The following is a 15,504-nucleotide window of genomic DNA, read 5'->3' as shown; positions in this document are numbered from 1 at the left end:
ACCTTGCCATAGCATGTTTATACTTAATGTTTATAAGTGGACTGCCTATCTGCAGGCCAGAGATGGAGAAGTTGAGACTTATAGCAGACATTCAGCTCAGGGTTTCCCCCAGAAAAGTCTTTTATCTTTTTATTTTGTTTGTCTTTATACCGATGGCCAGTCCCAGACTGATGGCAGCATTAATGTAGAGCCAAATAGTCTCTGTGATAACAGAATCATGAATGGAATTGCAAAATTGATAATTAAAAAGGTATTTTTCACAGGGCCCTACACATTAAGTCAGTGCTAAAAGCTATCTGGAGATTTGAAAATATGACTAAGTCTAAGTTTCCAACCAAGCCGCCCCACTGTAACTGTAACATCTTAAACATACAGTACATACAAAAATGATTCCCAGTGGCCAGGGCTAGTCTGTATCCACGACGTTCCACTTCCGGGATTGTTTAGGTATTGGTGTTTCTGTGTTGGCGTTCAAACCTCTGGTGGATTTCTGAGGACCATGTTACCTGGTCCACAGATCTCTGCAGGTTAAATCCAGACAGCTAGCTAGACTATCTGTCCAATCTGAGGACTATGGTTACCTGGTCCTCAGGTCTCTGCAGGGTAAATCCAGACAGCTAGCTAGACTATCTGCCCAATCAGTTTTTTCTGCTGATGACTAAAACTACTTCTGAACGTACACATGTTCCACCAAAACAACTTCCTTCCTGAGACTATTTAGCAGAGGCACCAGGGCTCCGTCCGGAGTTTAGACCCGCCCAAGATGATTGTGATTGATTTACAGAAATGCCAATAACCCAGAGCATGATTTTCTCCCATCCAGGAATGCTATGTGGACTAGCCAGACCCTCCTCCCCAGCGCTAAGGGGGAAGGTCAGGACATGGCGGACTATGGTAAAGCAGCCAGTAGCAGTAGCAGTGGGTGAAGATGAGAGGGTAGAAATAGACACGTGATAGAACAACAGCACATTTCAAACACTGCTCCTCACAGTGATCTTACTTGATGATGTCTTTGTGTCCATTCCTGGCAGCCAGGTGGAGGGGGGTGGTGGATGGAGGGTCCAGGCTGTCGTGCCCCCCCTCCCCTTCTAACAGCGCCGCCACCATGTTACTGCTCAGAAGTAACTGAGCCACCTGAGGAGAAAATCAAAGACACCAAAATGCAGATGAAGTGTGAGCTGTGACAACCGATGAGTGGCAGAATCAGGGCAAGAATTACAGCATTAGCAATACTTAAAGAAGCATGCAGAGCCCTGCTAGCTGAGGTTGGGTGGTAAAAATATATTGATTGAAATAATATACGTATTTGGTACCTTATAGTGTATATAGGGTCAAGCTAGTACAGAGAGGCTTATCAACTACTCAGCAGCTGTCTAAAGATACCACAGCCTCCACACACACAAAGTCTGTGTGTCACAAAAACAGCCCAGAGCCTTCTATTCTCTCACAGCTAAACTCCACACTCAGACCAGACGAGGGAACATTAACAGGAATAGGAAGTGTGTGTGTGTGTGTGTGTGTGTGTGTGTGTGTGTGTGTGTGTGTGTGTGTGTGTGTGTGTGTGTGCGTGTGCGTGTGCCTAATTCTGAATTACAGGGCCAGCTATACATCTTACAGCCAGGCTAATCCACTGATGTGACAGAGAAACAGTAAAACACACTGCAGTGTGCAATCCCTTTAACATTACAGTGTGCGTGTGTCCAAAAAGAGCCACTGAAGCCTATTTTCCTTTCGCTCAAACAGGCTTAATTTAGATGGGTCACTTTATCTAAGCCATGGTTCATGTTTGACATTGGCCCCATCCCTTTCCAAAAAGGAGAAAATGGGCCAAATGGGCTGTTTTTTGACATGCAAATAAGATAAATAAATGACTACATGAATAAAGCAAGTAACTACTGAGGAGATTTGGATTTAGATTTAGTCTCTCAATGCAAAGATCCACCAATGAATTCCCCAAATGGCCCTCAGGATGAACTCTAATAACTTTTCATCTAACATCAACAGTTGAGTTGGGCATTGTTTGGATTTTAAGTATTCTGATTACAATTCAGATTCTTCCTCTCGATTCCGATTCTTTGAGGAGTGGAGTTAAAACCAGTAACCTGCTTATTTCACAGATAAAAGGAAAGTTTTATTTTTGATTTACAGTGTTACAAGGCTTTTTCAATGTAAAAACGCCACACTAGAGCACTGCTTACTGTGCTCCATGGCTGCGACACAACAAGCACCTGGCCGCCACGGAAACCAAAACTTGCACATGTTAAATTTGGAACCGATGATCAATTTAAAACCAGATCTTCCAAATGATTCCGATCCTAATCATCAGTTTAAAGTTGTCTAATACTTCGGTCCATCATCACATTTTGAACAGAGTGGATGTCATTTCCTGTATCTTGTGCCTTTAAAACAGCTGGTTTGATACTTTTAAATCTGACTAAAATGAAGAATGCATTCTGTGTTTTTACCCAGAGGAAGTGGACGGCCCCAGATCACATATTTGAAGATATTACAAAAGCAAAAAAAAAGTGACTCCAGACTCAAAAAATTAAATTGAAATTGATTCAAAACCATAGTTAATTATAACCTCTCACTGTTTCTTTTACTGTATTTTAATCTCTTTATGCATGCATGCATTGCATGTTAACCTCTTGATCCTGAGAGCCCGGGTATCGGGGCCAACCCGCGGTGTAGTCAAGAACAATCGTTTTTCATAATCGTTTATTTATAGACGACATGAATGTGTTTGGAAAACAATATATCTTCAGCTTTCAGAATCCATAAAATAATTCTATATTGTCCAAATTATGTTTTATTATGAAGTATTTAAACAATAAAGTTGTAAAAAAATCTAATTGCGATTTGTTAGACCAATCTTGCAATTACGATTGGTATGAATCTTCCTGCCCTCCAGTGAGTAACAGCGCTGTAACAAATCAGACTGAAGTGCAAACTGTGTCTCCATGGCTCTACCACTTTAAAACATTGAGCTAACTCAAAGCCTCGTTTGTGAAGCGTTCCTGTTCCGCTTCCCGACCGCTAACCCGATACTGCACCTAAACCCTCTCAAACAAAACTACCCTGTTCATTTACTACCACGAGACAACTTTACTGCTAATTTCTGTAAGTAATAAGTCTGAAATAGTGTATGCAAGGTTTTATACATGTGCAAGCCCCTTGGCTTAGAATACTAGTCCTGATATTTTTGCACAGATGTAACTCAATGGTCAAAAATAACAACAGATCATTATTCATAGATATAACCCACCCACCCACCCACACCCACACACCCACCTTCAGTCTGCCAAACTCGCAGGTCAGATCTAGAGGAGTCTTCTTGGCCTTGTTCATCAGGCAGGGATTTGACTGGTGCTGCAGCAACATCTCAGACTGAGAGACAGGGAGAAAGGATAAGGTAAGTGATATCACCTCATGTTTTATGCACACTCACTCACATGCCACTCATCCCGACACATTCTCTGTGTGTGTTGACGTTTTGTCTTTGAACAGAAGAGGGGAACACATGATCGCTCGACTGTGGCAATACTGTGTTTAGGACTGTGTTGGATGATGTAGTACTAAAGAGGTCAGGCCTCCATACGGGTTATATGACAGGCCGAGGTGTGTGTGTGTGTCCATGATATGTGTATCTATCGCTAAAGAGCCAAGCAGATGAGGCTGGAGGAAAGGAATGTATGCGTTCACTGCTTTTAGACTCTTGTGTCATGGCATTAATGGTATGACTGGTTTCGTTGGGAGACAATACAGACTGAGAGACAAAGGGGGTCGATTTCACTGGCAGGACTGGTAATCCCTTGGAGCTTTGCCTTTGGCGGCTGAGGTGTGTGTGTTTGTGTGTGTGTGGTGTGTGTGTGTGTTGTGTGTGTGTGTGTGTGTGTGTGTGTGTGTGTGTGTGTGTACGTGTACTCACCACCTCGTAGTGTCCATACTGAGCAGAGAGATGTAAGGGCATCTGTCCATCATGTGAAGTAGAGTTGACTGAAGCTCCGGCTCTCAGCAACAATAAGACGGAGTCTGCTTTCCCCTGCCAGGCTGCGTAGTGGAGTGGACGCATGCCTAGAGGCGAAGACATGAGGGACGGATGGCACCCGTGAGACGGGAAGGTAAAGCCAGTGAGATGTGCATTAAAGACCCACTACTGAGAACATAACCTTGATGTCATCAGGGGGTGATGTCATCAGGGGGGCCTGCCAGGGTTAACCAAGCAGGATAAGTCTTTCAAAAGAAATGATCAAGTTGCGTTATGGGAAGTGTTGACACATTACCACCTCTAATATATTAGCAAACAATTCAAAGAATCCAGTCCAATATTCACTCTGTAATAAAACACTCTGCAGCGCTGAGTAACACCTTTTTACATTTCACATAGTCATCCATTGTCCATTGGATATAAAAAAAAAAAAGTACTGAATGGTGCAGCTTTAAAAATACATATTCAGAATGTAGGTGGGTTGTCAGATGACTAAACACCTTCTCTCTTGATGAAGTGGTTAGTAGGAGTTACAGTTACCTCACTCGTATAAGGCCTAACGGGGGGGGGGGGGGAGAGCACAGGCGCTACATTCCAAAGGTTAATGTTTTCTTTTATGAAAGAGTATGACTATCTTCAGGCGTTAGTCTTTATTTCAAGGTAGACAGCTTGCCCCCATTGTTAGTCTGGGGTACTTCCTTTTTTTTTGTTCCAAATGATCAAACTTGACTATTTAATTTGATCATCTCTATTCATCAAACTTCAGTTCCTCGTCTATACAACAGCCAACACAAAATGTCTTTTGATGATGATGTGATGATGATGATGATGATGATGATGATGATGATGATGATGATGATGATGATGATAGGTACCGTGAGACAGTGGCGCCGGCAGGAATCTGTTTTATGGTACGCACAAGAACCACCCGCTGACACTGTGGTTGCGTCGGAAATCAGCTGTTCTTCTAATATTTAATGTGTATGAAAGTGTGCTCCTAGCATACTTTTACCTTTTCCCTGCCTTGATATGCATTAATGCTTTAGAACACCAGACACTGGCTCCCCGGACTGAGCACCCTGACTGGCCAACCTGACAACAGTCCAGAGTGTGCTATGGATGCTACGTGATGCTGCGGTGTGTGTTCCACTTAGAATGCAGGGGACCCTGGATTCTGACAGTGACAAGGTGTCAGGAAGGGCGGTATGAGGTAAGGAGGTAAACTCAACCTGCAAAACCGTCCTTCAGAAATCTAGCTGACCTCAGAGACACATGGGTGTGAGCACTACACCACTTGGCTCAGATGCCCCTCCGCACGGATTCTACTACATTTGTTCCGCTGGGAGGCTGCAGATCTTAGCTGCAGCACTGCTGTCACTGCATGGCAGACAAACTTCAAAGTGAATCCTATTTATTCATATGGGTCAAACTTATTTTCAGCTGAGTGTCGGAGAGCTGTTGAGGAAGTTTTCAGGCTGAATTTGACCCCAACTGCCTTCCCAAACGGGGACTTTTTTGTTGCTCAGTTCTAGGTTTGTCTGATGGCATTGGTTCAGGTGGTAAAGCTGTTCTGATATCACGTTACCGTTGATGTCCTTGATATCCACCGTGGCCTGGGCCTCCAGCAGAAGAGACAGCAGCTCTGGAGTGCCCGTCAGAGCGGCATGGTGCAGCGCCGAGAAGAAGCTGGGGGGGTTGAGAGAGCAGGAGGGGGGAGAGACAGGGAGATGAGAAGGGTTATAAATCATACTGATGACTTTACAGCAGGTGAGCCCTTTTCAAAACTCCAGACTGAGGTGTGTGTGTGTGTGTGTGTGTGTGTGTTTCAGAGATGAAATGTGTGTGTTTGTCTCCTGGTGTCTGTCAGCTTGCTGTATATTTCACAGAAGCAGAAATTAAAAGCATTTATTCTTGACGACAAGCTTGTGCTGAGGGCGATGCAGTGAGCGTTCCAGGAGGTGACACTCAGAGGCACACCCCCCACATGTGGGGGTGAAACAACAACAACAACAACAACCACAGTGCAGAGGGCTGCAGGTGATCTCACACACCCTCAGGTGGTCCTATTGCAAATAAACCGCCTAGATACATTTGGAAAGAGAACATAAGGCTGTTACAGTGTTACACTGGGGGCGTGACCCATAAGAGACACAAATTAAAACTATTCTCAGTGGCAGGGATGCAAACCCCCCCAACGACCGGGATCCTACTGACCCAGAGCAGCTTGCTGTCTGAGGTCAGTGTGTTTTAAAGGTAATGTAAATTATTTAATTGAGTTTCCTTTTAGAAAAATGCTCTGAGTGAATCTTAGTTCCCTCTGGTATACAGTTACGTAGTGTTTATGTCTAGGGCTTTGTTGTGAAAGGTATGAACAGAAGGATCCGATATGCGCTGCGTTTGTCAAGGTTGAATGGAGTAATAAAGTTTGCCGTTCGGACTAGGAAGTCTCTGTTGTAATCCTCATAAGTAAACAACGTGACTTTACTGGAGGAGCAAAAGCTCAGAAAAAAACCTTGATCCAGAAAAAAATGTAATCACTTTTTTGTATGAAAGTACAAACAAATACATTGGTTTGAGAAAACACATTGATGTGTAAATTTATCGCACAAAAAAAACAAAAAAACAGCCCTACTACTGACCAATCATCTCTCTAGAAAAACTGAGGCATCATCATACAGTCCCTACAAAGTGACAAGTAAAATCAGCACAAAGCGAACGTCTGCTTCCTTCTTACTTTCCACTCAGGACTACACCTATCACATAGGCCTGTGACAATTATTACATAATAGTCTAATCCTTGTTTATTTTTCGTATTTGTGGTTTCTTTGTTAGTTGCTAACATTAGCTAAGGTCTCAAGGGGTAGGACTGTTAGTCACTGTTAGTACTTGTTAATTTTATTTAGATATTCCAAATTTGAAAAAAAAAAAAAAGAGTGATTATTGGTCAGACTGTTGACCAATGCTATGCTAGAGGCGGTGGTCACTTGTTGCCATAGCAACTCCAAACATCCTGGGCTGCATCATCATCACCACCCCCCACCTTTTTTTCAGAGGACTAATATTCTATATCAATTTTATGTTCATTTAAAGATGTTTTATGATAAAAAAGAGGCGTGGTTTACTTCATAAGCTGTGTACCTGAGTTATTAAATTATGTGGGTCACATGACAGTGATTTAAAGATGTACCCTGGGATTCATCTTTTTAAACTGGACTGAAAGAGACTATTATATTGTTAATTGCAATTATTTCTGAAACAATTAATTGTATAGCAAAATTTACAGCATTATACCACAAGTTGCCTCCTGTCAAAATGCTTTAGCTTGACTTACAGAAATATAGTTAGCATAAGACTGACATGTGGCGACAAATGTCAGAGCACATGGAAGGTTGGGCCCGCTGAGTGTCAGGATCTGGCTGATAGAGACTCAGTTGTTTTGTTTGGCAGCCTGTAAATCTTAGTTCTGGGTTCTTTACCCTGTTGGTAGTGCATCCCACCATTTTTCTTTTGTTTTCTAGCAGACAGAATTGGGAAGGAGGCCCCTTCACTTAATACAAGTCAATGGAGGGCGATGCATTGTTCTCCCCTCTGGTGTGGGCGGGACTTAAATCTGCTCTGTCGGAGTATGAATTAGAATTGGTGAGTTTCAGGTGTGTTTTGTTTTTTCACTTTGCCAGGCTAGCTTTTACCCCTATTTCCAGGCTTTATGCTAAGCTAAGCTAACCACATCCCATCTGTATTGACTGTGTATTTAATTAGTTGATGCACTCTGTGAGGCTTGACAAGCTAGACGCGTTTAGACGTCAGTCTGTGTTGATAAGAAATCTGAGGGATCTCCAGACTGTGAAGCGGCTTATCTTGTTAGTGTCACGCACACACACACACGCGCACTAACACACGCGCACGTTTGTTTATCCAGCCATCTAGTCTTCTACCAGACCATACCTTGTCCATATCCTGAGTCACTTACAAACACTTCTACATAGACACACACACACACACACACAGTCGCTATCTCTCTGTTGACTCAGTGACAAGCGAATGTTTGCTGACCTTCCCCTCCCCACAGGTAACCTCCTTCCTCTAAACACACACACACACACACACACACACACACACACACACACACACACACACACACACACACACACACACACACACACACACACACACACACACACACACACACACACACACACACACACACACACACACACACACACACACACACACCACAACACACACACAATTTTAACACCCCTATTGTGAATGACCTCCCACGCGCTATGTTGACCATGCATGTAGACACATGAGCAGGCCTCAGTCATCACACACACTGCGTGTAGGCCAACGCATAAACACACATGCAGCAGCTTGCAGAAGTTAAAGTTGTCATCAGAATACTTGTAGTTTAAAATTACATACTAAAAAAAATATTTTAAAATTGAGTACAAAAAAAACACTGGCATAGATTGAATAGGCTCAACACATTGTTTTTCTTAATTTATTCCATTGAGACAACTTTTTCTTGAACCATTTGGCTAGACTGAGTATCTTATAAAAAGCATTGGCGGAATCGAGCAAAGAATCTTTGTCTAATAGTAACTTGAACACAAGGGGAAAGTCTGAAACCTTAGCGGATGCTGTGCCGGAGAAGCAATGTGGCTCCCTTAAATCACAATCTGATGAACTTCAACAGATAGGAAAGGGAACGGAGGAGAAATTAGGAGCTATTCAAACGCTTGGTGGCCATAACAGAGTACAGGGCAAGTGACGGTCTGATGTTGCTGAGCTAGCTTGAGGAGATTCATCTTCTGTATTACTGGCCTAGCAGGAAGACTGTAAGGGTCCAAAGCTCAAATTCCTCATGTAACCACTCCCGAAGTGTTGTTTTTTTAATACGAGGGCCCAGCTGGAGCCGGTCCCACACTGATGGCAGCATTAATGTAGAGCCCAGTAGTTTCTGTGATGACAGCATCATGGACAGAATGGTGAAATTGAGAATTTAAAAAGCTATAAGACAGACTCCACAGGGCCCTACATATTAAGTCAGTGCTAAAAGCAAACTGGAGATTTGAAAATATGACTACGTCTAAGTTTTCAACTGAGCTGCCCCACTGTAACTAGTTTAAAAGAAGCATTAAAAATGTTTTCCCCAGTGGCTTAGGCCTGGTGGGCCAACAGGCTTCCAATACACTAGGGAAAAAAACTTGATTTCAATATTCTCCGTTACACCACCCGCCAAAACCTCCTTTCGGTTTTAAGGAAGACCCCTCTCCCCCTCCATGATCACAGCAGATATACAGTTAAATGCGGCCAGCTGTCCCTCAAGCTATGGACCCGAGCCAAAGGTGTGGAGGTGATCTATCTTCTGAAAGACTTTTCAGTCTCTGGAAGAGGACAAAGAATTCTTCACCTCCCTACCAGCTGTGCCGGCTACACCAATGGCGGAGATGGGGCTCCGGAGCCTGGCCGTGCGTCTGATGTCAGAGTTCTGTCTGTTAGAGCTGGCTTAAAGGGAATATTTTTTGTAGGACATTTACACTGCTTTACAGTGACGGGGATCTCCTCTGCAGCATTGCATTATTCTGGTAGACTATCTGTATTTGGCCTGAAGTTGTTTTCAAGTTTAATCTACCTGGTGCCACGTTTATGTTTAATTAGCAGCTCAGATCAGCTCTCGGGCATGTGGTGTCCCATGGCAACAGCCTTTGCCCGTTAAGCAACTTTATCAATTGTTGGGGAAAAACAGGTGTCCGCACTGTATTAGCGCTTCAGTATGGAGACGTGACTGCCCAGACCTACTGGCAGGGTGTTTGTCAAGCATAAAGGAGGCCACCCTGACCACAAACACATTCCCTTTAGCTAGAATCATAAAACATTTCAAAACTCTAAACTGATGATAAGACAGATGTCCAGTTTATGCACTATTAAGGATGGTGGCACTTTTCATCACATAATGTGGGACTGTCCACCAAGTTCTGTATCTAGAAGTCTATCAATCTTTAATTTGACAAAAAAAACTACGTTGGATTCAGAAATCCCAGATTTTTCAGTAGCAGTAGCTAAACCCCCACCTCTAACAGCAATAGTCTAAATCACAGCTCAGCAACCGTTACTAGCTTGACAGACGACAGGATTTCTCCACATGCCGATGTGTGTGTGTGTGTGTGTGTGTGTGTGTGTGTGTGTGTGTGTGTGTGTGTGTGTGTGTGTGTGTGTGTGTGTGTGTGTGTGTGCGCGCGCACAAGGCTCTTGGAAGAGTTATTAGCTGTATCTAAAGTCTTTTGGAGGGCGATTTCTTTTAGCCTTTTCAAACCAAAAACACATGGCCAAGGAGCATTTCATGCTACATTACTGTGTGAGATCAAAGGTTAAGTTAAAAAAGGTCTGTCCACGACTTACACATCCACAGTGTAGACCACCAGAAGACGTCTTAGGCTAACATTAGCAGCTCTGTCCTGCTCTTTGTATGATTTGGAGGAAGTTTACACTCCAGCCACCATCACACAAGACAGAGTTACACCCTCCAAACACATGGGTTAGTCCCATAGACTGTTAATATTAATGGACAGAGCATGTGTGACGTCACCCACGGGTTAGTGGAGATCTAAGTTATTGAATTTGCTGTTACCGGCGCAGCCATCCTGGTTGCGGATGTGGCGATCATAAACAGTTAAAGAAATGGACCAACGATCCCGTTGCTCTAGACGGAGACCAGTGAAGTCTGTTGGAAGCACTTTTCCAGTGATGGCACTGCGTTACTGCGCAGCCTCCAACTGAGCTTGATGATGTAGACATAGTAATCTGGATGCAACTGCTGCTAAAAGGTAGTCACATGATTTGAGGTAAGATTTAGCTTTGCTAGGTTTTAAATATATCTTTGAAATTCAATCACATCATTGCCTTGCCCTAAAACACCCCCGCTTTATCGTCAATGTCAAAATCAACAAGACCATTATTCAAAAAATGAACATCATGCTCTGCTGCAGAAGACTTCAAACTAACAACTGAGACCATCCTACCATACTTGCTGCTCATTCTGTGGAACTGATTCTGTAATTTGAAGGGCATGTTCAAAATAATAGCATTATTGTGTTCAATTAGGGAGCTGATTGATTCTGTGAAGAAACAGGTGTCAATTATGGCCCATACTTAAGGAAGGAAGGAAGGAAATGTTGTGCATGCTGGTTATAGTGCGTTTCACCCTGAAATACTCAGCAAACTGGCTTGTTCCGGACATTGCTCTGAGGAAAAGCGGACTTTGATTAAACAGTTGATTGGACAGGGGTAACATATAAAGAAGTGCAGAAAATGATAGGCTGCTCAGCCAAAATGATTTCAAATGCCTTGAAATGGCATCCAAAGCCTGAACGACGTGGGGAAAAACGGTCAACTACCATTCAAATAGCTGGAAGAATAGGCAAAAAGACAAAGGCTCAACCAATGATCAGCTCCAGGAAAATCAAAGAAGACTTCAAGTTACCTGGGAGTGTTACGATCAGAAGAAGGCTATGTGAAGCAAAGCTATCAGCTAGAAGCCCCTATCCTGTTATGTTCTATGTGTGCAAGTATGCGATAACTCTGGAGGTCACGTCACTATATGTCAGAACACGTGTGGGGGGGTGTGGTTATGAGTCACACAATAGTGAAGACCAAGACAAACAGGAGGCAGATAAAGGTAGGGCATTTTTTCCAATATGCACATCAAGACACAGACACACACACACACACACACACACACACACACACACACACACACACACACACACACACACACACACACACACACACACACACACACACACACACACACACACACACACACACACACACACACACACACACACACACACACACACACACACACACACCACACACACACACACACACACACACACACACACACACACACACACACACACACACACACACACACACACACACACACACACACACACACACACACACACACCTTACCCGTCTGAGTCTGGTAGTTGATGTTGAGTCTCTTGGTTGAGCCCGCAACTCTGGAACGAGACAGGGGGAGGGGAGGGAGGGAATGGAAAAAAAACTTTAATACTTGGTGACATATTGGTCTTTTTACAGAGCTCTCCAGAAATCCCTCCATCTCCTCTATATTCATCTGACAGCTTTAGGTACTAGTTACTTTAGTTACTAGTTACTTCGCTACATTCATCTGACAGCTTTAGTTACTAGTTACTTTAGTTACTAGTTACTTTAGTTACTCCTCTACATTCATCTGACAGCTTACGTTACGTGTTACTTTAGTTACTAGTTACTTTACACATTAAGATTCCTGCACACTAACCACATGTAGTTTATAAATCTGATATTTTATTATAAAGTAACCTAGCAACCATATAACGGCCTCCAGGTCCAGAGATGATGAGACCTTTAAACACACAGCTGCTTGGATCCTTTACTCTTTCTACAAAGGGAGGATTTTTCTGCAGCTAGTACTTTTACACTTTTTTTCCTGACGATACTTACATACTTTTAACATTTTGTGCAGGACTTTTACTTGTAACGGTATTTTTACACTGCTATATTAGTACTTTTACTTTAGTATTGGATCTGAATACTTCTTCCACCACTGTGCATCCCTGCTGGATCCCGTGTGTGTTTTCAGTGTTTGTCTCCCCGTCCCATCATCACTCCTTCCTTCAAACAACCTGGCAGCCCGGACAGGACGGGGTGCTTTCCTCACCTCCTGCTGCCTCACCCTTCCCTCTCTCAGCACCTCTGACACCCTCACGACAGCCAAATGATTCATAGACAAATTATTCAGCCTCGCAGAAATGTACCATTCCACCTCATTTACACTGCTATCTTATCACAGCTCTTTGGAATTGAGAGTGACAACCATAAAACCCAAGCATGCTAGGATAATATCTAGATTTCTTTTTTTGACAGCAGCATTGCTTAGCGCAAAAATAGCGTAAGTCAGTTCGCAAGACTGTACAAGTTTTTCTTTCGACTCACCGTGGAACAGACAGCCTGCTACTTGCCCCATGTCTCACTCATTCATTCTGTACTCCAGGGGGAACGTACTTGAGTCCATCATGTAGTCGCTTTCATTAGCTTCCACAGGTGTTACAACAACAACCAAAATCAGTAAAAAACGTGATGGAGATTCCAATTCAATTTTATCTATTCATTCAAAAACACTGTTCACAATGTCTAAAATTGACAGCCAGAAAATATCTTCCTCAGGAACGTTAACAACAGCTACAAAGCTTTCAGAGGTTTGCAATGGAAGCATTCACATTTTTTATTAAAAAAAAAAAGGTGTTAAGTCTGAACATGTATTGTGACAACACTAACTTTTTCTACATGCCCAATCCCCCTTTTTCATCATACCAATGCCTGACTCAACCCTTCCAAATCAAACTTCCAGACTTGAAACATCTTACATCCATCCTGAAATGAGGGCCTCACACAGCTAAACATGATTGGACGTCCTACAACCCAGATCTACTGCAAAGGCCCTACCGTCCACCCAGACCCACACAGGAGCCAGACAATACAAAGCCATTCATCCCTTTCTCCCACTCAGGTGTGGAAAATCACGTGTGTGTGTGTGTGTGTGTGTGTGTTGTGTGTGTGTGTGTTGCACAGGAAGAGAAGGAAAAGTAGAGTTAGCGAGAGGTTTCAAATAGAACGGGTCTTTGATAGCAGCAGTAGAGATAAGTGCTGACCAACATCCATCTACCTCTGTAATGGATGGACATCGCTTAAACAGCCTTCCACTTCTGACATGTGAAAATCTGATGCTTTTCTGTTTTATTAAGCTGACTTCTAACTTAGTTCCTGGGAAATTGCAATGGACATATTGCAATTTTCTGATATTTTGTAGACTATACCAACAATAAGTTAATTTAAAATATAAGCAACAGATATATTAATAATGAAATGAATGGTTAGCTTCAGCCCCATTAAGATATATTCTAATGAAAACCAACATTGTGGGTGCCTGGATAGCTCAGCTGATAGAGCGGGCTCCTTGACGCAGGGGGCCTGGGTTCGACTCCGACCTCTTCACCTAACTACTCCCACCTTTTGTGTGTGTACTAATGAGAGCAACCAGGAGAAACTGTGATACATGCATCAAACTCAAGGCCCGCTGGCCAAATCCAGCCCTTGACAAATTCAGATCCGGCCGGTGTATCAATTTAGGTTCACAATACATTTTGGCCCACCAATCTGTGCACCAAAACAGAAAGACCAGAAACTGTTTTTCAGACTGCAATGAAGCGACACTAAAGCAGAATTTGGCAACTTTGAGACTAAGAAATTCCCCCAAAAAACAGTGAAATCGCATATTCACAACAGTGAAACAAGTGTTGTCTATCTATAAAATGTAATCGGAATGATAGATTTGCTAAATTCTATGATGGATAAGGAACTTTTTCCTATCTATCTATCTATCTATCTATCTATCTATCTATCTATCTATCTATCTATTTATCCATCTATAAGAAATAAGTTCATATATTACATCCTTGTCCCTATAACAGAAATTCAGAAGATGAAGAAACACCTCCTTCCCTCTCTACCCCCTTAGAAAAAGAACGCCCCCCCATATTTTTCTTTCTAATATTGTTATTCCAGTGGGACCTAAAATAAATATGAAAATAGGTCCAAGTGTGTATTTGTTTTATATAGATTTTAATTTAATTTCATAAAAATGTAAAAGTGCTTAAAGTGTGAAATATAATGTAAAACAAAGTTTTCTTTTCGGACTTTTCCAACTGGGTTAAAAACGGGGTCAATAAACTTCTGGGCAACATGGGTGAGGTGTTTAACCCAGAAGTTAGGTCAAAAAGAATAACCCAATTTTCTGGGTTGAAATCAGCTGGTCCCTTTTTAACCCAGGAGTTCTTAGTGTGTAGTTTGGGTAGTTATTTCACACTCCCTCTTTGTTTTCTCTTCCGAATGTGACTAAGCTGGGGGTCTGTCTACATGTCTGGCTGCTCACGCTTGTCTGGGACTTCTTTTCAGTGATGATACCGCTGCCCAGATCTCAGATCAGCAATGTTCCATTACCCAGCGGTATGACAGCCCAAACTATGAAAGTGAGACCCAATTTCAAATAAATGGCAATGATTCTTTTAATAGAAATGTAGGAACAAAATGTATGGAAAAGACAAATGGATTACACGATCAAAAGGAAATGCTTCACAGCAGCAGCAAAAAAAACTTGCTCTGAGAAAGCTGTCAGAATAAATGTTCCATATAAACATAAAATGGAGAAGAGAATACGAAGCATTTTGTGATTGTGTGGCATATAAACGGGTTCCCACTGGAGCACAAATTAAATATTCAGTTCTTTCTCTCTGTTTTATTGGGGTTATTTTTCAGCTCAGAAATCATTCTGATTTCCAGTGCAGCTGGGTTTTCTATGCATAAAAAAATATACAGTACAGACTTTCTGCAATATTCGGGGAGCTTCACACAAAATGTCTACTATTCTTCTGGAACTTAAAAGATAA

At 42.5% G+C, this 15,504-nt stretch overlaps 1 protein-coding gene and 1 long non-coding RNA gene across 4 annotated transcripts in view; both read right to left on the bottom strand.

The window, feature by feature from the left end:
- LOC116671030 (caskin-2) overlaps positions 1 to 5,665 on the bottom strand; it is a 33,338-nt gene extending 27,673 nt beyond the window's left edge. For 2 of the 3 annotated variants that reach the window (XM_032501906.1, XM_032501907.1), the window contains exons 1-4: positions 5,574 to 5,660; positions 3,929 to 4,074; positions 3,292 to 3,387; positions 1,001 to 1,134 (exon numbers count right to left, since the gene is read on the bottom strand). In XM_032501906.1, coding sequence (XP_032357797.1) covers positions 1,001 to 1,134; positions 3,292 to 3,387; positions 3,929 to 4,072 — 374 coding nt within the window. In that variant the 5' untranslated portion in view covers positions 4,073 to 4,074; positions 5,574 to 5,660. Of the gene's footprint in view, positions 1 to 1,000; positions 1,135 to 3,291; positions 3,388 to 3,928; positions 4,075 to 5,573 lie in introns of all 3 variants that reach the window. The other variant, XM_032501908.1, reaches the window with a different exon arrangement.
- A 6,314-nt stretch (positions 5,666 to 11,979) lies between these two features.
- Positions 11,980 to 15,504, bottom strand: part of LOC116671049 (uncharacterized) — a 26,041-nt gene continuing 22,516 nt past the window's right edge. The window contains exon 3 of the long non-coding RNA XR_004327174.1: positions 11,980 to 12,018. This is a non-coding gene — a long non-coding RNA (uncharacterized LOC116671049). The remainder of the gene's footprint in view (positions 12,019 to 15,504) is intronic.

This window comes from Etheostoma spectabile, chromosome 21, assembly GCF_008692095.1.
Source record: "Etheostoma spectabile isolate EspeVRDwgs_2016 chromosome 21, UIUC_Espe_1.0, whole genome shotgun sequence".
In the NCBI taxonomy this organism is placed as follows: domain Eukaryota; kingdom Metazoa; phylum Chordata; class Actinopteri; order Perciformes; family Percidae; genus Etheostoma; species Etheostoma spectabile.
Note: the sequence above shows the minus strand (reverse complement) of the source record. Positions and strands in the feature narration are given on the sequence as shown.